The 22608-nt window shown below is 52.1% G+C and overlaps 1 protein-coding gene across 3 annotated transcripts in view; it reads left to right on the forward strand.

Moving 5' to 3' along the window:
- KIAA1614 (KIAA1614 ortholog) overlaps positions 1-22307 on the forward strand; it is a 39404-nt gene extending 17097 nt beyond the window's left edge. Inside the window, exons 5-11 of one of the 3 annotated variants that reach the window (XM_088016875.1) lie at positions 2028-3581; positions 5290-5327; positions 5362-5491; positions 7065-7320; positions 16776-16903; positions 17602-17786; positions 22109-22307. In XM_088016875.1, the coding sequence (XP_087873001.1) occupies positions 2028-3581; positions 5290-5327; positions 5362-5491; positions 7065-7320; positions 16776-16903; positions 17602-17786; positions 22109-22302 (2485 nt within the window). In that variant the 3' untranslated portion in view covers positions 22303-22307. The other 2 variants (XM_028121469.1, XM_088016876.1) reach the window with 2 other exon arrangements.
- The last annotated feature ends 301 nt before the right edge of the window (positions 22308-22608 follow it).

Consider the following 22608-nt stretch of genomic DNA (forward strand, 5'->3'; position numbering starts at 1 on the left):
CTGGGCAATCGGAAAGAAGCCACAAGTCTCCAAAATCCGGGCTCCTGTCTCCAGGTAGGACTAGACCACCAGCATGGTCAGTGTCTAGTTCTATTTTTGTGGTTCCACCTGAGGGAGAAAAAACATCCACAGCTTGCCTTTGCGGCTGCTCAGGTACTGGTCAGCCTGGGAGCTGGGCTTGTGTGGCCTCTCCTTTCTAGGAATGAGGAGGGACCACGTGGTCATGACCCTGCCTTCCAGCACTAACATCCTGTGAGTCTGTAATGACAAATGAGTGGTACAGGTTCAGAGGAGGAGATATTGTCACAGTGCATTAGTCAGGTTTCTTCAAAGGAAGAACCAACAGGGTGTGTGTGTGTGCGTGTGTGTGTGTGTGTGTGTGTGCGCGCGCGCGCGCACATACATATGTATGGAGAGAGAGAGAGAGATTTATTTTAAGGACTTGACTCATGTGATCATGGCATGGTAAGCCCAAAATCTGCAGGGTAGGCTGGCAGGCTTCAGACTCAGGAAAGAGGAGCAACTCAAATCTAAAGGCAGTCTATTGGCAGAATTCCTTCTTGCTCAGGGAAGATCTGTATTTGTGCTGTTAAGGCCTTCATGGATTGAATGAAGTCAACCACATCGTGGAGGGTAATCAGGCTTATTCAAAGTCCACCCATCTAAATGTTAACCTTACCCAAAAAATGTCTTCACAAAAACATCCAGAAGAATGTTTCACCAAGTAGCTGGGCACCGTGGTACCAGTCGAGCTGACACACAAAATCAGCCATCACACATGGGATGTCTATACAACGGTAACATTTTAACAGATAGGATTCAAATGCAGGCAGGTTAAGAAAAAAGATTCCAGGAAATGGGGCAAGAGTGCTGCCTGAGGTGGATGAGGTAGGAAGCCTGGGGGCCCTATAAAGTGGGTGGTGGGGGTGCAGAGCTGGGGAGGAAAACAGTGAGGAAGGTGGAGGGCCTGTGTTTTTACCACAAAGACTGTGAGCTGGGTCCTGTGCCCCCTTGGGGTACAGTGTGACAAGGCTGTGCTCCAGGAGGACCAGCAGACAGGAGGCAGGGAGGCTGGGTAAGAAGCAGGAGTCCAGTGTGAGTGATAGAGAAGCGATAAATGAGAAGAATGGTGTGAATGCCAAACACTGAGCAGTAGATTGATGGGGATGCTGCTGCAGGGAAAAGGAAGGGAACATACAGTCCTTCCTTAGGTAGCCTGTGATGGGAAATGCCTGGAAACTCAGGTTCCTGGCTCCAGGGGGCCCTCGTGTGAGATTTATGTAGGTGTTTTCTTGAGCTGAGCAGGACTTGACCACCAGCAGTGTCTCCCAGAGCGAAGGCCAGTGACAGGACGACTCTTCCTAGCACAGTCCCTGTCCTCACAGCTTTTCAGAGTGCGAGTGAGGGGCTGAGGAGGGCAGGTGGGGGGGTGCTGGCACAGACAAGATGCAGAGTCCAAAGAGAAACGTGGGTGGCATTCTGTCTAAATTTTGTCTGAGCAAGAGGATTAGGAACCCTGAGTGGACACTTTTGGGAGCAAGAATGCTTAGAAACCCTGACTTTGGGTCCCGCGCAGTCTCTGTAGAGACTTATAATTCATTCTTCCCATTAAACCTGCATAGCAAATACATCATTGGAACAATTCATCCCTACCAGATGCCCATGAATGCCAGGCTCACTTCCTCTTAAGTGCGTGCACACATACATACAACACACACACACGCACACACCCCACTATGAGGATTTTGCTCTTATCCATCGGTACATCCTCTGTTCAATATAATGTTTCATCTTGAATCAGGCAACAGAAGGAAAGCCAAAATAGGAAGCTCCTACTGATTTTGTCTAGAGCTGGGTCTCAGGATCAAGATGGTCTTGGAAGCTACTCGGGTTTGCTGCCTGACTCCCCAGGAAGCTGCTATCGGGTAACTTTGAAGTTGTCATCACGGAGCTGTACTCCATGGTACCCTCCTCCCCATCTTCTGTCTGTGACCTGTCTCCCCCCCAACCCCCCGTCTGCCCCTCAGAGACGGCCGGAGAGGCCCAGCCCCGGACTCGAGGATGCCCTTTGCCTGCAGAGACACCCCGCAGAACGGGAACACAAGTGACTCGTCCAGCGGGGAGTCCAGCAGCGGGCAGTGGCCGAAGCGGGGCGCCTCCCCATCCCGCGTGCGCTTCGAGGACGAGTCGGCCCGTGACGCCGAGTCCCGCTACCTGGAGCGGCTGCAGCAGCGTCAGCGCCAGGCGCGGAGCTGCGCGCTGCCCACGGCGGCACAGGGCCCGCTGCGCTCCAAGCCCGACCTGGCCCACTACATCAACGCAGGCTTCGCGCGCACCGACGCCGGCCAAGGGCAACTCTACTGCCTGGTGGGCCGGCTGGAGCGGAGGGGCGGACCGGCGCCGCCGCCCGCGCGGGGCAGCGCCAGGAAGTGCCAAGCCTGCGGCAGCTGCATCCACGACCAGCGCCCCGCCCCAGGGAAGGCCGGCCCGGACCCCAGGGCCCTCCCGGAGCGCGAAGCTGCCTGCGGGGTGCCGGCGGAGCCCCTCAGCTCTCGGGGCCCGAGCCCCGCCTTCCAGCTCCTCCCTGCGGAGCAGGGGTGCCACACGGAATGGATCCGGGAAACGCACATCGGAGACTCGGCGCGCCCGGAGGAGGCGGATTCCGCACTGGACAGCACGGACACCTCGGACAGCTGCAGGACCGACAGTGAGGAAGCTGGGACCTCGCAGCCCAGCAGGGCTCGGGGCCCGGCCCGAGGCAACAGCCCCCGTCCACGGGGCTCCAGGCCTCGAGGAGGCCCCAGATGGTTCCGGAAGGCCGAATCGGAGCTGCCCCGGAGCCCTCAGGCCCCGCACTACCTGCTGGGGGTTGATCACGTGGAGGGTGCAGCCGAGGTGAAAGAAGGCAGGGGACACCTGCCTGAGGGGACTCTGTTTCCCAGAGAAGATGCTTTCCCTAAGCCTCCAGTCCTGGAATGTAAAAGGGCTTCCCTGGGCTCCCAGTGGCAGCCTGGCCCGGGGCTGGGAAATCACTGGGTCCACCCGGTGGATTCCCAGGCTCTGAGCAGGACAGCCTATCCCCTGGCCTCTTCCATGAAGCTGGGGTCCTCAGTGCCAGGCAGACAAGCCCAGGATGGAGGAAGCCATGAGTCTCTGGAGACTGTCTCTGCTTCCTCCCTGCAACAGAGTCACCCAGAGCCCTCTGCCCTGCACCAGGCCCAGCAGGTGACCTCTTCCCTCTCCCCTGAAGGCTGGGTGCCAACCCCTCCGTCTTCAAGGAAAACCACCTCACCTGTGTCTCACAGGAAGGCAGCCCTGGCTGGACCCCGCAGGCTGGGTAGGCAGGAAGAGCCTGTGGACCCCCCTCCGCCTTCTTCAAGAAGTGTAGTTCCCAGGACCTGTGAGCTGTCCCCTGCCCAGACCCAGCCCTACGGCCCTGCAGGCAGGCATCCCCTGCTGGCCTTGTCCACCAACAACTGCAACAATAGCCTGCCTCCGGGGCTGCAGGAGCCCTGGGGAGGGGCCAGCCTCGAGGCGAAGGTGGGGGATGGCCCCTGCAGCCCGGAGCTGCCCCTGGAGAACCGCGGCCATGGTAAGCAGAGACCCCAGGCCAGGCGCTCTGAGTCCTTCCTTACCTCCAATCTGAATCGATGACATAGCTGTGCGCACTCCCAGCAGCCTCTTGGCCCCTTCAGAGCAGCAGCAGGTGTTCTGGAAGCTATGGGGTCTGTGGGTTAGCTGACTCAACGTCAGCCTGGATGCAGATTAGCCACCTCCTGCGAGGGGAGGCAGGGGGTGACGCCCTCTGACTGCGGGGGACCCTGAGCTTAGTACAGAAGCACCACACTCTGGCTGCTGGAGGCCTAGACTTTAAGGGAGTTTCACTACCAACGAGCAGGAAGGTTGCCACAGCTGTAGATTTACTATTTGCTTAGAGCAGTCAGTGCCTATAATCACATGGTTGAGGCCCTTTCCTTCAACATCTTCATTTCATTCATTCCCTCATTCATTCCTTCAACACTGATTGAATACCTGTTACATGCCAGGCATGATACCAGGCACTGTGGGGAATGCATAAGTGAATGAATTCAGCGGGAGTCCTGCCCTGGAGACCTTCTGTGGCCAGGCAGACATGCTATCTGGAGAACATGGTGACCAGCAGGCAAGCCCTCCCAGACCCCCAGCCCTCCTGGGCAGGCTCCTAGGTTTCAGCAGGAAGGGTTGCAAAAGGGTGTAGGGCATCACCTCTGCCCTTGGAAGAGATCCTTATATTGTGGGCCGATCCTGGGCATCAGCCGTCATAGGCTCTGATTCCTGGTGCTGTGATCTGGGGTGAGCAACTCAGCCATTCACTCTTAGGCAGAGATAACAGGCCTGCCCCCCAAGAGCCATGCCTTAGTGTGTCCACAACTGTGACAGTCCTGGGGTTGGGGTGGCTTGGGAGGGATCCAGGGCTTGGAAACACAGTAGGGGAGGGCAGAGAGCTGGTAGACCAGGCTGACCTTCCTGAAGATGTGGATGCCAAGCACCCTCCCCCGGGGTGTTGACCACTCCCTCTGCTCCACACGGGGACACAGACATTTTCCCCTCTCCCTCCCTTGCCGACAGGAGCCTTAAGAAAGCAGGCACTACCCTGAGCTGCCTGCTGCCTGCCCCGTTCTAAGGTACGGTTTCTCCGTGGGGTTGGCTCTAGGCCGGCTGCTGCTGGCTGCCCCTAGCCACTTCCTGAGGAGCTTCTATTCTTTCTGGGCAGCCTGGCCTTCACCTCCTCAGACTCCTCCTCTCATTAGCCAGGAGGTCCTGGCCACACCATGTCAGCCCTCTGTGCTCCAGGTTCCTCCTCTGTAACCTGGGGAAATAGGAGAGCCTATCTCCTAGGAACCCAGGACGTCATCTCTGTAGAGGGTTTAATTCCTTGCTGAGCACCACATACGTGCTCCCGAAATGGTGCCTGTCATTAAAGCTTAGACATCACAACCAATGAGATTGTGGTTTGCATCCCAGGAACGCAAAAGTTCCCCTTTCCCAACTATGTCTCTTGTTATAGGAGGCACATGACTTATGACCAGCAGCCCCTTCATTGAACAGACATTTATTAATCACCGACTGTGTACCAGTTGCGGTTCTGGGGGTGGTGGGTTATAGCAGTAAACAAGACCCCTCATTCCCGTCCTGCTGTGTGGGGTCTCATCACTGCCTCCACTGCTCTCCTGGGGCTCCCGCCTCTCTCCAGCTTCCTCTGGTTCTCCTGCCTCCATTGTTGGGCATGTCCCCTCCCCTGATCATGACCTGCAGGGATGGCTCAGTGACACGGGAGGGCTGTGGCTGTTGCAGGAGGAGTCCAGGGCTTTCTTGGCCCAGCAGCTGTTGGCGCAGTCAGCTCCATGAGCATCACCCTCTCCCTGGCCTTAGAGGAGTCGGAGTCCAGCCAGGACCCAGAGGGAGGCCTGCAGAGGCCAGAGTTGAGTTCCGGAGGGCAGGTGTCATCCCGGTGAGTGATGGGGGCAAGAGCCCTGACTGCCAGAGGTGGGGGGCTGGGGGGCTGGGTGGAGAAAGAGACCTCCTCCCTGGCATGATTAGCCTCACTACTCCCAAACCCTTAGAGGGTTCCTAGACTTATTCCGGGCATGGCACCTTAATACTCCTTTCCCAGCCACTTTTAGTGTGATGCGCATGCTCACTCATTCCCCAAACCTCAGGCTTCAGGTACTGTGCTGGGCACAGCTGGCCAGACAGTCCCGACCCTCGGGGTGCTCCCAGGATGGGGCTGCCTGAGAGCCCTTGTTTCTGACTCGGGACTTGGAAACAAGCAGATGCTGAAGAAACAAGCCTGGCGTTCACCTTTCCATTCATTCTCTCCTTCCGCGCCGAGGGTCTGAGTCCTCGCCGAGTCCCCAAAGCCTTGGTGAGCCAGGGCTGTGGCCACGACATTCTTTCCTGCACCACACCCCACTCCTGGTGACACCGAGAGCCAAATCTCCATCTCCGGCCCTGTGTGCCCCCCAGAACCCCAGACCCATACACCTTGTTTCCCCTGACTTCTCCACTAGGGTGGCTGAGAGGCCCCTGACCCAATGGCTTCCCCAGGTCCTCTTCCCGGCACCATCCACCATCCACACGGTGCTCACGCCCACTCTCTTCCTTCCAGCCTCTCTGACCCACTGGCATGTCCCCTCCAGCTGCTGCACCCCCCTCTCTCGCCTTTCTCCTGGTCTGAGCTGCATGACATCTTTCTGACAACCCCAACAGCCCCAGCGGCTCTCTGCCTTCACTCTCGCTCCTACACTTCCTTCTTGGCACAGCAACTGAAGGTACATTCTAGAAACTGCCATTAAATAATGTCATGTCTCCTGCTGAAAACCCCCAATGGTTTTCTTCTCCCACTTGGGATAGAATCCGAGCCCCTTACCTTGGCTTCTGTGCTCCGTGAAATCTGGCCCACCTGCCTGGCCTCTCTGCCTGCCTTGCTGGCTCTGTCCCAGGGCTGGTGGCCGGGCCCCGTCGCGCTCTGGAACGCACGGAGCCTCTTCCTGCCCTGGAGCTGTGGTCCCACCGCTGCCTCTGCCCGGGGTTCTCACCTCCGGCCTCGCAGGACAGGTCCTCCTTACCATTCAGCTCCCAGCCTGGGCGCCATCTTCTCGGAGGGAGCTGGCTTCCCTCTCTCTCTGCTTGACATTTCTCAATACTTGCTGTTGGTTTTTCTCCTTCGTTTACTAGTCTGAGAGTAAGGACCTTGTCTGTCTTGTATACCACGGACCCCTGTTGTTTCTAGAAGGCACAGAGGCCCGGAAGAAATCCTGAATGAATGAATGGAACAAATGGGTGGGTGAGCCCACAGTTGGGTGTGAGGCCCAGGGTCTTGTCTGAGCGCGTCTCCCGAAAAGCTGCCCAAGCAGAGCATCCTGCAGATGTCCTCTCAGCCTTTCTGTACCCAGCCTTCACGTCCTCCACAAGCAATGGGTGCTGGCTCTCCTAGGGCCCCCAGGGCCCTGAGGAGCAGTCCACCCAGGCCCCTGCCCCCCAGCTGTCTCCTGCCTGCTTCATGTACCCCCCTTGCATTTCAGGGCATTCCCGGGGGTTGGCGCAGGACCTGGCCTGCCCTCTGCTGCCCCTTCTGACAGGAGCAAGAAAAGCAGCAGCCTGGCCTCCACCCTGGGGCTGAAAAAGCTCTTGCTGGCCCTGGGCCACAGCACCAGGCCCAAGCTGGGCAAGGCCCGCAGCTACAGTGTGGAGCAGCTGCAATCCCCTGCGCCTGGCCCGGCATCACACACCAGCACCCCCAGAGTGAAGAAAGCCCCGTCGGTACAGTCCCTGCAACTGGTGAGTGTGAAGGGCCCCTGCCACGGGGTGAGTGGTACCGGTGCCACCGGAATGGAAGGTGACAGGAGATGGGAGGCGCTGAGGATGCCACCTGAGGAGCCCAGGTGGAGAAAGGGAAGCTACTGGTCTCCCTGCAGTCGATCCACAAGACCGGGCTCCCCACAGGGGTAGGCAGCACCCCACAGTTCTTTTCTTCCACCCAGCTACCCCAGCATGGGCTCTTCCTAAGCTCCTCCTCCTCCTTCTGTCTCTCCCTCAACTCTGCCACCTGTGCCAAGTCCTAGAGGCTACTGCCTGATCATTCTGGAACCTTCTCCATGGCCACAGTGACAGTCTAGCACAGGTCACTTCACACCCAGACTAACGCGGCAGCCTCCTGACTAGCGTCCCTGCCGTGCCTTTCTCCGCCTGGCTTCCACAGAGGTCCTCCTGTTACGCAGGTCTGGTTATCTACCCCCTTGCTGAACATCCGCCATTGGCCCCTTATCACCCGCAGCGTAAAGTTCAGATCACCTGACGTGGCCAGACGCTTCTGTGATTCTGCCTTCATCTCTCATCACTCTCCTTCTAACACCCTATCCATTATCCTTGACCTTGCTATTCTGTCATCAGGCCACACACTGTCTGACTTTGAACTTTCACCTGCAATGTTTCTTGCACCTTCTCTCCCTGCTAACATCTGCTCGTCTGTCAACTTTTCAGGAATTGCCTCCTCCATGAAGCCGCTTCCGGTCCTTTCTTGGGCTGAGCTGGGGGGCCTCTGCTCTGTGTTCCCATCCTGTTCTGTGCTTCCCTCCTTTGGGGAACTTGCCACATAGTATTTTAATGGATTTTTGTCTGCCTGCCCTCACTGGAGTGTGAATTCCTTGAGGGACACCCCTTGATCTTTATATTCCCAGTACAGGTTCCCCTGCTGTCTAGATTAGAGAGTTTCTACGACAACTTCCATCAGCCAAAATGGCATAAACTGAAGAAGCAGTCACCGTTAGTTAATATGGGAAATTTTTTGAACACTCCCAGACCCCCTATTTTGGGCTCTTCTCTTGGGCTTTTCTGATCCCCCAGGACACCTCTTGCTAACGGATGCACACATAAATCGAGATGGAGCACGGACGCTCACAGATGCGCTTCAAAGCTGTAGTGGCTTGATGTGAAAATGCTGAGCGTCATCCTGGGGAAGGAGCTTGGTGGGGCCACACTCACTGCTCGGGGTCCGCTGCTCCGTGACGGCAAAACTAACGCTGAATGCTGGTTTTGCTTTTCACCTTTTTTCCTAAAAGTGAAAATCCTCCAAATTTCTTCCGGTTAGTGAAAACAGGTCTTTCATAAAGGCAAACTTTTGAAAAGTGGGGGATACCCGTACTGAGTGCAATGGCTAGTATATAGTACATATTTAAGACACAGCGAATGAACAAATGAGTGAGGGAGGGAGCGAATGAATGCAGGGCAGCTAGCGGGCCGTCTCCCTCCCCGTGTGCCAGCTCCTTAACCAACAGCAAACCAACGGTGCGCTCTCAACTAGGTTTCTGAAAACCCTGCTCTGTCCCAGGTGTGTCCAGGGCTCCAGTTTGTTCTTCTGTTCCCTGCCCCCCGGGCAGAACAAAGCAGGTGATGTGGTTGGGGCCAACGGAGGCTTCCATTGGTCAGGCTGAAGTAGGGAAGAGAGGGCCGGCCGAGTGAAAATGCCAGTGGTTGTCCTGTACCAGGAGCAGTACCTTGTATGCAGTCAGTGCTCAATACCTATTTGCTGGATGCAGGAATGGAAGGCAAGGAAACAGAAGTCAAGTGATCATAAGCTGGGGAGAAAAGCCTAGGGTGATGCTGTGCTCCGGGAAGTCACCTTTCCCCGGAAGTGAGGTTTGGGCCCTGTGTGTCGGAGCCAGGGTGTCCGGGTGGATCACCATCAGAACTCCGAGCTCCGTAAGCCTCCCAAGGGCAAGGACGCCGCTGGTAGCGTAGCACAGAGACTATCGGTGACGCAAGCCGAGTGGGCAAAGAGAGAGAGCAAGCTGGCCAACAAAGGGTGGGACCAGGTGCGGGGAGGACCGAGCAGCAGAGAGAACGGCTCAAGGACTGACGAAAGACGATGCAATGAGAATCCGTCTCCCCCAGAATGTGACACCTCTGACAGGTGTCAGAGCGGGGGGCTCCCTCCTTTAGACCGGCTCCCTTGCCTTAGACGCTCCCGCTGCCGTGTGGGGGCAGGGGCCGCCCCGGTTTCCTTTTCATTTTGCCTTCTGCGTGGGCCCTGTTCCCGCACCCAACCACACTGGGGCTCCCGCGTCCCTGGGCGGCTGTGGCTTTTTGACATTTGACCCCGCATCTGGAACGCTCTCCTCTCTCTGTTCTCCCTGGGGAATGCCCCCTGGTCTTTCAGGTCTGAGGTAAGCATGACTTCTCCCAGGAAGCCTTCCTGAACTCGGACAGGAGCTTAAGACCCCCTCTAAACCTCTTGATAATGTACCTTATTTCTTCTTTTTCTTTCTTTTTTTTTTTTTTAGATTTTATTTATTTATTTGAGAGAGAGAGAGAGAGAGAGCACAAGCAGGGGTGAGAGGGGCAGAGAGAGAGGGAGAAGCAGGCCCCCTGCTGAGCAGGGAACCCAATGTGGGACTCGATCCCAGGACCCTGGGATCATGACCTGAGCCGAAGGCAGATGCTTACCTGACTGAGCCCCCCAGGCGCCTGGATAATGTAACTTTCTTCTTGAGAGCATGGATTCCAAATGTGGTAAATAATGTGTGCCATGTTTGTTTAAAAGCCTGTCTCTATCTCCACCGCCCCCACCCTCACAATAGCCCCCTCACTGGGTCAGTTTCTAGAACACAGATCTATTCTTGTCTCTCTTCTGATTAACGTCACTCTAGTGGCTCCTTAGCAGGCCATATAAGGTCCTTCCAGGTCTGTCCCCTGGCTCCAGCCCATCTCCTGTCTGCAGCCTAACCACCCAAACCCTGTTCCAAAATATATGCTTTCTGTCCATCTCTCCACGTCCTTGCACCTGCTGTTTTTCTACCCTGGAGCACCTTTACTGGTCTTCACCTGGAAAGTTCATGCTTCAAGCCTCGCTCAGGTGTCATTTTCTCCAGTGTCCCCGGACCTCCTAAACCGGAGTCTGTCTCTGCTTCCCTGCACGTCCATCTCTTAGCCCGGCACTTACAGCAAGTATTTAGGGCTGTTAACTCATCTGTGCTCAACCCCAGCCCCAGTGGTGGGTGAACTCCTTAAGGGATTTTTGTCTTGTCTACCTTTTTATGCACAATGTTTTAAGGTGCATACTGAGATAATTCTTTTAAATTCCAGTATAGTTAACATACAGAGTTATATTAGTTTCAGGTGTACAACATAGTAATTCAACAATTCTGTACATTACTCAGTGCTCATCAAGATAAGCGTGCTCTTAATCCCCTTCACCTACTTCATCCATTCCCCCACCCCCTTCCCTCTGGAAACCATCAGTTTATTCTCTATAATGTAGAGTCTTTTTATTGGTTTGTCTTTGTCCATTTGTTTGGTTTCTTAAATTCCACACGTGAGTGAAATGATATGGTATTTGTCTTTCTCTGACTGATTTGACTTAGCATTATACTCTCTAGATCCATCGATGTTGTTGCAAATAACAAGATTTCATTCTTTTTTATAGCTGAGTAATATTCTGTTGTGTATATGTCACATCTTCTTTATCCATTAGTCTGTCGATGGACACGGGGACTGCTTCCATAATTTGGCTATTGTAAATAATGCTACAGTGAACATAGGGGTGTGTGTTTCTTTTTGAATTAGTGTTTTCATTTCCTCTGGGTAAATACCTAGTAGAATTGCTGGGTAATTCTATTTTTCCTCTTCTATTTTTTGGATTAGTTTGAGAAGAATAGGCATTAATTCTTCTTTAAGTGTCTGGTAGGATTCACCTGTAAAGCTGTCTGGTCCTGGACTTTTATTGGGAATCTTTTGATTACTGATTCAATTTAATTGATAATAATCAGTCTGTCAAGTTTTCTATTTCTTCCTGATTCCGTTTTGGAAGGTTATATGTTTTAGGAATTTATCTATTTCTTCTAGTTTGTCCAGTTTGTTGGCATATAATTTTTCATACTATTCTCTTATAATTCTTTGTATTTCTGTGGGGTCAGTTATTTCTCCTCGTTCATTTCTGATTTTATTTGAATCCCTCCCTTTTTTTCTTGGTGAGTCTGGCTTAAAGGTTAATTGGTTTTATTGATCTTCTCAAAGAACCAGCTCCTGGTTTCATTGATCTGTTTTATTGGTTTTTTAGTTTCTATTTATTTCTGCTCTAATATTAATTATTTCCTTCCTTCTACTGGTTTTGGATTTTGTTTGTTCTTTTTTCTAGCTCCTGTAGATGCAGGGTTAGGTCATTTATTTGAAATTTTTATGGCTTCTTGAGGTAGGCCTGTCTTGCTATAAATTTCTCCCTTAGAACAGCTTTTGCTGCATCCCAAAGATTTTGGACCATTGTGTTTTCATTTTCATTTGTCTCCATGTATTTTTCAATTTCCTCTTTTATTTTTTTTTAATTAAAAAAATTTTTTTAAGATTTTATCTATTTATTTGTCAGAGAGAGAGAAAGAGCACAAGCAGGGGGAGTGGCAGGCAGAGGGAGAAACAGGCTCCTTTCTGAGGAGGGAGCCTGATGCGGGACTCAATCCCAGGACTCTGGGATCATGACCTGAGCCGAAGGCAGATGCTTAACCAACTGAGCTACCCAGGTGTCCCTGATTTCTTTCCTTCGGCTCAGGTCATGATCCTGGAGTCCCGGGATCGAGTCCCACATCGGGCTCCCTGCTCAGCGGGGAGTCTGCTTCTCCCTCTGACCCTCTTCCCTCTTGTGCTCTCTCTCTCACTCTCTCAAATAAAAAATAAAATCTTTAAAAAAAAAGATTATTTGTTTATTTTAGAGAGAGAGAGGGGGGAGATGGGCAGAGGGAGAGGGAGAGAGAGAATCTCAAGTAGACGTATCACTGATCACAGAGACCATGTGGGCCTCAATCCCAGGACCCTGAGATCATGACGTGAGCTGAAATCAAGAATCTGTTGCTTAACTGACTGAGCCACCCAGATGCCCCTCCTCTTTGATTTCTTGGTTGACCCATTCATTGTTTAGTAGCACATTATTTAACCTCATGTATTTGTGCTCTTTCCAGATTTTTTCTTGTGATTGATTTCTAGTTTCACAGCACTGTGGTCAGAAAAGATACATGGTATGACTTCAGTCGTTTTTACTTTGTTGAGACTTGGTTTGTGACCTAATATGTGATCTCTTCTGGATAATGTTCCATGTGCACTTGAAAAGAATGTATATTCTGCTGTTTTAGGGTGGGATGTTCTGAATATATCTGTTAGATCCATCTGGTCCAGTGTGTCATTCAAAGCCACTGTTTCTTTGTCGATTTTCTGTTTGGATGACCTGTCCATTGATGTTAGTGGGGTGTTAAAGTCCCCTCCTATTATTGTATTCCTAGTGATTACTTCCTTTATGTTTGTTATTAACTGCTTTAAGAATGTGGGTGCTCCCATGTCGGGTGCATAAATATTTACAATTGCTATATCTTCTTATTGGATTGTCCCCTTAATGATTATATATAGTGTCCTTCTTTATCTCTTGTTACAGTCTTTCTTTTAAAGTATATTCTGTCCAGGGGCGCCTGGGTGGTTCGGTCGGTTAAGCATCTGCCTTCGGCTCAGATCACGATCCCAGGGTCCTGGGATCAAGCCCCGTATTGGGCTCCTTGCTCAGCGGAGAACCGGCTTCTCCCTCTCCTTCTGCTTGCCGCTCCCCCTGCTTGTGCTCTCTATCTCTCTCTCTGTGTCAAATAAATAAAATCTTAAAAAAAAAAAAGTATATTTTGTCCAATATAAGTATTGCTCCCCCGGCTTTTTTTCACTTCTTTTTGCATGATAAATGTTTCTCCATACCCTCACTTTCAACCTGCATGTGTCCTTAGGTCTGAAATGAGTCTCTTGTTGGCAGCAGGTTTTGCTTTTTTCTCCATTCCACCAACCTGTGTCTTTTGTTTGGAGCATTTAGTCCATTTACACTCAAAGTAATTATTGATACACATGTACTTCTTGCCATTTCGTTACTTGTTTTATGGTTGTTTTTGTAGTTCTTTTCCGTTCCTTTCTTCTCTTGCTCTTTTCTCTCGTGGTTTGCTGGCTTTCTTTAATGATATACTTGGATTCCTTTCTCTTTGTTTTTTGCATATCTATTACTGGCTCTTGATTTGTGGTTACTGTTAGGTTTATAAATAACATCTTCTGCATATAGCAGTCTATATTAAGTTGATGGTCACTTCAGTTTGAATCCATTCTTTACTCCTCTCCTCCCCACTCCAATTTTAAGTATATGGTGTCCTACTTTACATCTTTTTACTTTGTGAATCCCTTGGCTCATTTCTATAGATATACTTAATTTTACTGCCTCTGTGCTTCCTGCTTTTCTTACTCCTACTTAAGGCCTTTCCTTTCCACTCAAAAAGTTCCCTTCAACATTTTTTGTAAGGCTGGCTTAGTGGTTCATGAATTCCTCTAACATTTGTCTGGGAAACTCCTTATCTCATCTTCTATTCTGAATGATAGCCTTGCTGGATAGAGTACTCTTGGCTGCAGGTTTTTCCTTTCAGCACTTTGAATGTATTATGCCCTCTCTTCTGGCCTGCAAAGTTTCTGCTGAAAAATCAGCTGATAGCCTTATGGGGTTTCCCTTGTATGTAACTGTTTTCTCTTGCTGCTTTTAAAAATTCTCTTTATCACTACTTTTTACCTTTTTAGTTACTATGTATCTTAGTGTGGACTTCTTTGGGTTGATTTTGTTGTGGGTTCTCTGTGCCTCCTGGCTCTGGATCTCTGTTTCTTTCCCCAGATTCGGAAAGTTTTCTGCCTCCTTTCCTCTCTCTTCCCCATCAGGGATCCCCATAATGAGAATGATATTATGGTTGATGGTGTCACTGAGTTCCCTAAGTCTATTTTCATTTTTTATTATAATTTTTTCTCTCTGCTGTTCAGCTTGATTGCTGTCCATTACTCTATCCTCCAGGTCACAGACCCATTCTTCTGATTCCTCTAGTCTACTATTTATTCCATCTAGTGTATTTTTAATTTCAGTTATTGAATTCTTTATCTCTGAGTAGTTCTTTTTTATGTTTTCTATCTCTTTGGTAAGGGTCTCACTGAGGTCTTCCACTCTTTTCTCAAGTCCAGTGAATATCTTTATGACCATTGCTTTATTTATTACTATTATTATTATTATTATTATTATTGTTATTATTATTGGAGAGGGAGAGAGAAAGGGGACAGGAGAGACAGAGGGAGAAGGAGAGAGAGAATTATAAGCAGGCTCCATGCCCAGTGTGAAGCCTGTTGCTGGGCTCGATTTCACAACCTGGAGATCATGACCTGAGCTGAAATCAAGAGTCAGACACTTAACCATCTGAGCCACCCAGGCATCCCTGACCATTACTTTAAATTCTCCATCAGGCATATTACTTATCTCCATTTCATTTAGCTCTCTTGCTGTGATTTTGTCCCGTTCTTTCATTTGAGACTTATTTCTCTGTCTCCTCATTTTGACGAACTTTGTGTCTGTTTCTTTATGTTAGGAAAGTCAGCTATGTCTCCTGCTCTTGAAAGTAGTGGCCTTATGAATAAGAGGTCCTGTAGTGCCCTGCAGTGCTGTGTCCCCTGTTCATCAGAACCTGGTGCTTCAGGGGTGACTCCTATGTGTGTTGCGTGTGCCCTGTTGTGGCTGAGCTGCTTTTGCCTTCAGTCCAGTCGTCTGCAATGGCTCTCTTTGCCTGTTGTGGGCAGTGTTTGGTCCCTGTGGTGTTAGTGGGCTGCTGTTGGGCTGCCTTAGACTTGAGTTGAGTCAGACCAGGCATTTGCCAGAGATGCAGTAGTATTGAACTATAGGGCGCTTTCTTGGTGTTGCCCCGTGAGAAGCTTTTGTTGGTGGAACTGCTGGGGCCACAGTCTCAGTCTGGTATGTATGGTTATCTTCCCCTCTCCCCAGGGCAGGAGTCACTGTCATGGCTGCTTTGCACACTGCCAGACTTATGGCACCACTTTGAATGGGCTCTGGCCAAGGGCATATTGGAGGGGTCTGTGCACAGGAGAACGAGGGGGTGTGCCGCGCTGTTAGCAAGTTAGGTGGAGAGTGTTGGTACTGTGCTGGTTCCCCCAGCTGTCCATGTGCCTAGGCTGGGGGGCAGGGGAGGGAAATGGTGCCTGCCAGCATCTTTGTTCCTAGACAAGTCTCCCAAAGATCCCTGCCCTTCCAGAGCAGACTCTGAGATTAGTAAACAAATCTCCCTCCCATATACCCCAGGTGTTTTCCAAACTGCTGCTTCTCTCTGCTGCATTTCAGTGGGGCTCTTTGCTGTGCTGTCTCTTTAGGGGCAGGGACTCAGTTTCCTATCATCTTCCCAGGTCTCCCAGAGCCAAGCCCACTGATTTTTAAAGTTCCAGTGTTAAGCCCCACTGATTTTAAGAACTCCTGAAATTAGGCCTCTCTGATTTTCAAAGCCGAATGTTATGAGGATTCAGCTTCCCTCTGCAGGTTCCTCATGCCTGGTATGCCTGGTGTGAGGGTCTGGTCCTCTCCTCTCCTCCTCTCTCTGCATCCAGTGTCCCTCCCTCCCTCTGATGGTCTTGCAGGTTCATTTAGCTCCCGAGCGAATCTCCACCCCTCCTACCCTCTTCGATACATTCAGCTGTGAAGAGTCTGTTCTGCCAGTCTTTGGATTGTTTTATGGCTTATTTACACTGATATACATGTTATCTAATTGTATCCATGGGACGAAGTGAGCTTGGGATTGTTGTACTCAGCCATCTTTCCTGGAGGTCCTCAGATAAAAATTTTTAATATAAACAATCATAAAAGGGATACTAAAGAATCATGAAGTTTTAATATTTTAACTCTAAAATCGTATTTGTTACTCTGTAATTAATTTGCTTTCACTTTTTTCTTAATGAGAACATTAGATTTTCTTAATCAATGAAATTATTAGTATTCTAGTGCTAAGTTATTTTAGCCAAAAATGAACCTTCAGATCACCTCTATAGGACTGTCTACTTGAGTAAATTATGGTGATTCCTGATGGGCACTTTGCAATAGTGACAAAAGCTTGTATCATTACTTTCTTAAAAAGCCCTCAGGCTTGGGGCACCTGGGTGGCTCAGTCGGTTGAGTGTCTGCCTTCAGCCTTGGTCATGGTCCCAGGGTCCTGGGATGGAGCTCCACATTGGGCTCTCTGCTCTGCGGGGAGCCTGCTTCTCCCACTGTCTGCCCCTCTGCCTACTTGTGCTCTCTCTCTGTCAAATAAATAAATAAAATCTTAAAAAGAAAAAAAAAAGCCCTCAGGCTCCTGGTTAGGGTCAGGTCTCCACCCCCTGCGCTGTGGCTTTTCTCACCTGCAATATTGAATCCTTACCACCAGGTGTCACCATCTCACAAACATCGGAAAGCTGCCTCCTTTCAGAACCTCCACTCTCTGCTGAGTGGCAAGGGGGACCGGTCCAGCCTCTACATGGTAGGGGAGCCGGGGGACCACAGTGCACTTGGACGGTAAGAGTTGGCAAGTGGTGTGGGGGTTAAACTCAACATGGGTGGTGGAGCTGTAAGCCTAACTCCGTCCTGCCTCGGGTGCCACAGGAGTCTTGGAGCCCACATCTCAGTGCCTTGCCCCATGCACCTGAGCTCTGAGAAGGTGTGGTGTTGGTGGAATGGGTAGAGTTGGAAGGTTTGATTCTTCCATCCTTCTGCTGTCTGATGACATCCTAAAATCAGGATGTTCAGAGAGCTTCCTTAGCCCAGCTGAAGATCTGATTAGAGATCCAGAGATAGGGCCCCCAAAGAGGCACTTGACCTGTGACCCTGTCTAGAGAACTCCCACCCCCTGACGAGACCCTCTAGGCTAGCTGCTCTTACCTAGGGCTCCATGGAGGCACCTCAAGTGGCCTGTTCACTCCTGGAAATGTTATCTAATATCATAGCTTTGGTTGGATTCTCAGAGAGGTCTCTGCACCCACAAAGATTTAAAATTGTGTTTCTAGGTTAGGGGGTGGGTAGCAGGGGGCTTCTGGTCCTGCACCAGGCTTTGTGGAGCCTCAGACCACTGTGACAACCCTCCAGTCTTGTTCCCAGCATGTTGTTTTTGCTGGTTGGAGCCAGTCAAGAGGCATCTGTCATCTTTAAGGCAGGGAGTGATTGGGCCCCGGTGCCCAGCCCTCTTTGCACTTACTCTGTCTCCGGCCCCCTGGCAGACCAACAAAGGCCTCACCCCGACGTGCCCTCAGTGTGGAGGACGTGAGCTCCCCCAGCCAGGCGCGCACGGTGGGCCGCGTGGTGGAGGTGTTCCCAGATGGCACAACCCAGCTGCAGTTACAACGCTCCCCGGAGGGCTCTTTCGGCTTTTGCGTGGCCTCCGGGAATGGGCGCCAGGACTCAGGTATGCCCCCTCCCCTTTTCTGGGTTCCATATCCCTGGGGCCTTAGCAAACCGCTTTTGGCTGTGGGCACTTCCAGTCTGTGGCTGAGACGCGGAGCTCCAGACTCAGACAGCCTCGTGAAAGGACTGGAATTCTCCCTCAGGGGCTCTTTGGGAAGCGTCAGGTGTGGGGCTGCTGGAGTGGGTAGGGATGGCGAGCCTGACCCCCCTGCCCCTCTGTTGTCTGCTGACCTTTTCGCTGGAGCGCCCAGGGGAGGTTTGTGCTTGCTGGTTCTCGGGAGCCCTTTGATGCGGCTGGTGCGTATAATGGTTCCCTTCCTCAGCTGCTGTCTGGCCATGTGCAGTGAGCCCGCCTGGCTATGCGTCCGGCTCCCTCTCGCAGCGCTGGCTCCAGGGGGTGATGTTCTGGGGATCCTGCCCTGGCTGCCCTCTGCCGAGCAGGGTTCAGTCCTGGGCTGTGATCGCCTAGGTCAAAGTTATGTAACCTGGAAAAAAAAAAAAATCTGCCTGCTGCCAGGTTTGCAGCCTGCAGCAAGTTCTTACCTCTGTTCCGTAGTTCATTGTTTCAACAAGTTTGCCCTTAGCACCTACTAGGTGTTTTAGATACCGGCTCTATGGCAGGAAATGGAACAGAAAAAGACCCTGTCCTCAGGAGCCCACAGTCCAGGGAGGGAGATAGGCTGTACCTACAAAGAGGTATACATTTTTATATATTATCCAAATAAGGTGCCAGATAGCAGAGGGTATGAAGACACGAATCCAAGCAAAGCAGGGTGAGGGCCCGAGAGTGGGAGGACGGGAGTGCAGGTGGGGCAGCTCTTCTGGGCGGAGGTGTCTGGAGAAAGAGCAGTCCAGGCCCAGGCGGAGGGTGGGAATGAGCTTGGCTGTCACAAGACCTGCAGGGTGGATCTGCACAGAGCAGCAGCGGGGAGAGAGGGCGCTGAGCTCAGGAGGGCGGTGGCTTCCCCACCCCCTGAGCTGGGAGGCGGCAGCGGCCAACGGGCTCTGATTTGCACTTGGAACGGGTGTCGCTGCCCAGCTGGCTGCCCGACCGTGAACAGATGCTAGCAGGTCGAAGGTGGACCAGGGAGACTCTTTGTAAAGCTATTTCCGTGGAAAGACTTGCTGGTGGTGGCTTGGGCTGGGGAGCCAGTGGGGATGTGAGAAGTGCTTGCAGTCAGCTTGACTTGAAGGCCGTTTGAAGCAGTTTGCGGATGGTTTGACCTGAGCGTGAGAGGAACAGGCCGAGTTTCTCCCCACTCTGGACCTCCGGGGGGGATGGGTCTGTCCTCACAGGGAGGTGGTGTTTGTGTTTGAACTTATACTGATCATCATAAAGGACTAGCGGGCTGTTAGCTACTCCACCTTTTCCTTTAGCCTCCCCATTCCTCAGGTGAGGGGCGGCAGGCCTGCCAGAGAGGCACAGAGTTAGGTGACATGGCATGGTTTGTACTCCAGAGCCTCTGCCAGCTGCGTGACCTGAGCAGGTCACTTACCCTCTCTGAGCCTCAGTTCTCTCATCTCTAAACTGAAGATACTCAAACCTGCCTGGAAGAGTCATAAGGAGCGTCCCGTGAGGTACATGGGAAAGTGCCTGGCACTTTTCTTCCCTTCCCTCTTCACAAAGAGAATTTGTATTTGGGGAACAGAACTCCAACAGGGGCCACCATGATCTGTACCATCTGTCCACATGAGGTCACACACAACCGGGCATTGTGCTCTGCCCTTCATCTTCCCCTAAAGTCCCGCTAGGCCGCTTTGCAGACAGTCACGGAGTTGATGTCTGATGGGCAGAGGTCTCTAATGACCAAGAGCTCCTTGGGCTCTGCCCTGACCTGCCCCCGCATGGCAGCCCTCACCTGGGTTGGCACGAGCTCTGCCCTGTCCTGCCCAGGGGGTGCCCTGCTCCTGCTGCCACCGTTGGCCATTGGCTATCCTGCAGAGATCCCCAGGCACACGGAACGTGACTGGTGCTGGTGCCTCCTGGCCACAGAGCCTCCTCCGACAGCCACAGGTCACTCCTGCTGGGCCTCAGAGGGGCCGTGAGCTGGGGCTGGTCTGCATTCCTCGCTAAAACGTCCAGGTGCTGGGGCTAACTTGCTGGCTGTCACGTAGGATGCTATGCAAGCATATGAGAAGAGCAAGCTTCGCCTCCGGCTTCTGAGCACCACATAGAGATGATCCATGCTGAACAGAGGCCATTTCCAGCAGACAGTAAATACCAACAACAGCGGTCTGTCTGTCATATTTTTGTCACGACGTTCCGTTGTGAAACCTACCCCAGTGTCTCCCCCAGAATGACTGGCACGACATCAGTGTCTGGTCCGGCTCTGGCTCCATGCTTTTGGGGTTTCTCATGGCTCCCCACATGCATGTCCTGCTTACAACAGCCATTTCTGTAGGCACCACCCCTCCCCTCCTTTCCTGCCCTCTCTCCATGCCAGCAACATGCAGACGGGGCAGGCAAGTGCTTAGAACACCTGGAGAGAAGGAGTTGGAGATAGGGCAGGGGCTGCGAGAAAGGCGTTGCTCAAGCAGCTGAGATGGCCAGCATACCTCATGAGGAGGGAGGCAGCCTGGCGGCAAAGGCTCGGCTTGGCCAAGAAGCCCCCCACACCGAGAGAGAGTTCCACGGTCAGACCCGGGAGAGGAAGTGTGTCAGGAGGTTGGTTTTGCTAGACTCAGAGCTCCAACCTTCAGGTGCCTTGAAGGAGATTTCAGTGCTTTCAAACCCCCATTTCAGAGGGTTGCTCTGGAAGGTTTGCCACAAGCTGGGCTGAACAAAGCTCCTGTGGGCTGGGGGCAGCAGAGGCAGGATGTCCCACTATAGTCCAAGTGTGTTAAATGCCTTCAGGCTCGAGACCATGATACCAGAGGAGAGGCCCTCTCAGGCCCTTTCTAAGGAAGCTGATTCTAGGACGCAGAAGTAGAGAGGAAGGAGTTTGCAGCCTGGGCTGGGGAGCCGTGAGGGCATTTAAGGTGGCGCTGAGTGGGCCCCCCTGAATTCTGCAGGTGGTGTCAGCTGCACACCGTCCACACCCTGGCCTTGTGCTCTCAGATCACCTGTGTTCGCTCAGCTGGGGTTGGGGGGCGTGGGGTGGTGCCCAGCTTTCCCTGTAAGACCCTTTATTCTCTTAACTGAAGGGGAGTCTGGAAGGTTTTCAGAAGAAGTTGAGGTGAGAGGGGTCCCTCAGCAGGACTTGCCTGTGCTGTGCGGTCAGGAGAGTCCCGGGGAACTCAGGCTAGCCAGCCCCCAGGCCCCACAGAGCCTGCTCCACTGATGTGGGTTCCCCAAGTCGGACCCAGGGAAAGGGGAAGAAGCAGGCTCTGCCCAGGCTCATGCTGCACCTGAGAGACCCAGGAGACCGTCACACTGGCCAGGCAGGGCCTTCCCAGGGGCAGTGTGGGGGACAAGATGTGTGTGAATAAGGGACAAGTGAGCCACCATGGCTTTAAATAGGGGGTGGGATTTTTGTTTCCTGGGCTTTTGCCCAGATGCCTCCAAATCCCAGTGAGGAACCACCTCTGATGAAGATTGAGGCCAGGGCTGGTCCTAACAGTAATATGGAGCAAACCAGGTTTGGATTTGACCTCAGCCATGTTCAATGATACCTTCCCACCACTCCAGCTTCTTGAAGGCAGCAACTGGATCATATTTGTGAATCCCACCCAGTGGCAGGCATGAAGTAGGCTTTTTTTCTTAATTTTTAAACATCGGTTTCCTTCCTATTCTACAATCAAAGCTCATCTCAGAAAAAGATAAGATCACCTCATTCACACAGGGGTATACACGAATAATAATAAAAAACAAGCATTATTTGCTTAAAGCATTATTTTATTAAAGCATTATTTGCACAGCTTTTTATTTTTTTATTTTTAAAGATTTTATTTATTTATTTGACAGAGAGATAGAGAGAGAGCACAAGTAGGCAGAGAGGAAGGCAGAGGGAGAGGGAGAAGCAGACTCTCCACCGAGCTGGGAGCCCGATGCGGGGCTTGATCCCAGGACGCTGAGATCATGACCCGAGCCGAAGGCAGCTGCTTAACCGACTGAGCCACCCGGGCGCCCCGCTTTTTAAAAAGAGACAGAGAAATGAAATGATACCATGGGGGTGGGCACACTGTATCTATATAGAAAGCCCGTTGTGGTTCTGAGGTAGGATAATGAGGGTGTGTGTGGGTGGGTGTGCACGCGCATGCATGGAGCAGTGCCCTATATGAGCACCTGCTCCCCGACCCCTGCCCGAAACACCACCTGGTCAACATTCCACAGAGCTGCATCTCTGGATTTCATGTGTTCACTTGTTCTGTTTTCCTTTGCAGGGTTCTACGTGCAGGAGATGGCTGACGCGAGCATGGCCAAGCTCTACTCGGGGCTGCTGGGGGTAGGGGATGAGATCCTCGAAGTGAATGGGGCCAAGGTTGCCGGGCTGGGCTTGGCTCACATTCAGGAGCTCCTGGCCCACGCGGAGAGCTTGTCAGTCCGTGTGCTGAGGCAGAGGCCTGTCCCTCGGTGACCCAGGGCTGTTTTGCCCTCACTGTCACCCTTTGGAAGCCCTGACCTGCCCCAGGAGGGACAGCTGGAAAGGTACTGCATGAAGCTGCTTCGTGGATGAAAACAGATCACGGTGGTGTGTGACCGCTTAGGCTGTGGCAGGGGCTTCTGGGATTGACCACCATAGGGTGAGAGCAGGATGGTGTGTTTTGTTTAGGGATGTTAATTGACGCTGAACTGGGGAAAGCAAACATGGATCTCTTTCCATGCCGGAAGTGGTGTCAACATCTTTCTGTTCCTTTGTCGGAGGGAGGAGGAGAGAGATTCA

This window comes from Eumetopias jubatus, unplaced genomic scaffold (assembly GCF_037043125.1).
Source record: "Eumetopias jubatus isolate StellerSeaLion01/CBP00866 unplaced genomic scaffold, mEumJub1_p1.0 scaffold_12, whole genome shotgun sequence".
In the NCBI taxonomy this organism is placed as follows: Eukaryota; Metazoa; Chordata; class Mammalia; order Carnivora; family Otariidae; genus Eumetopias; species Eumetopias jubatus.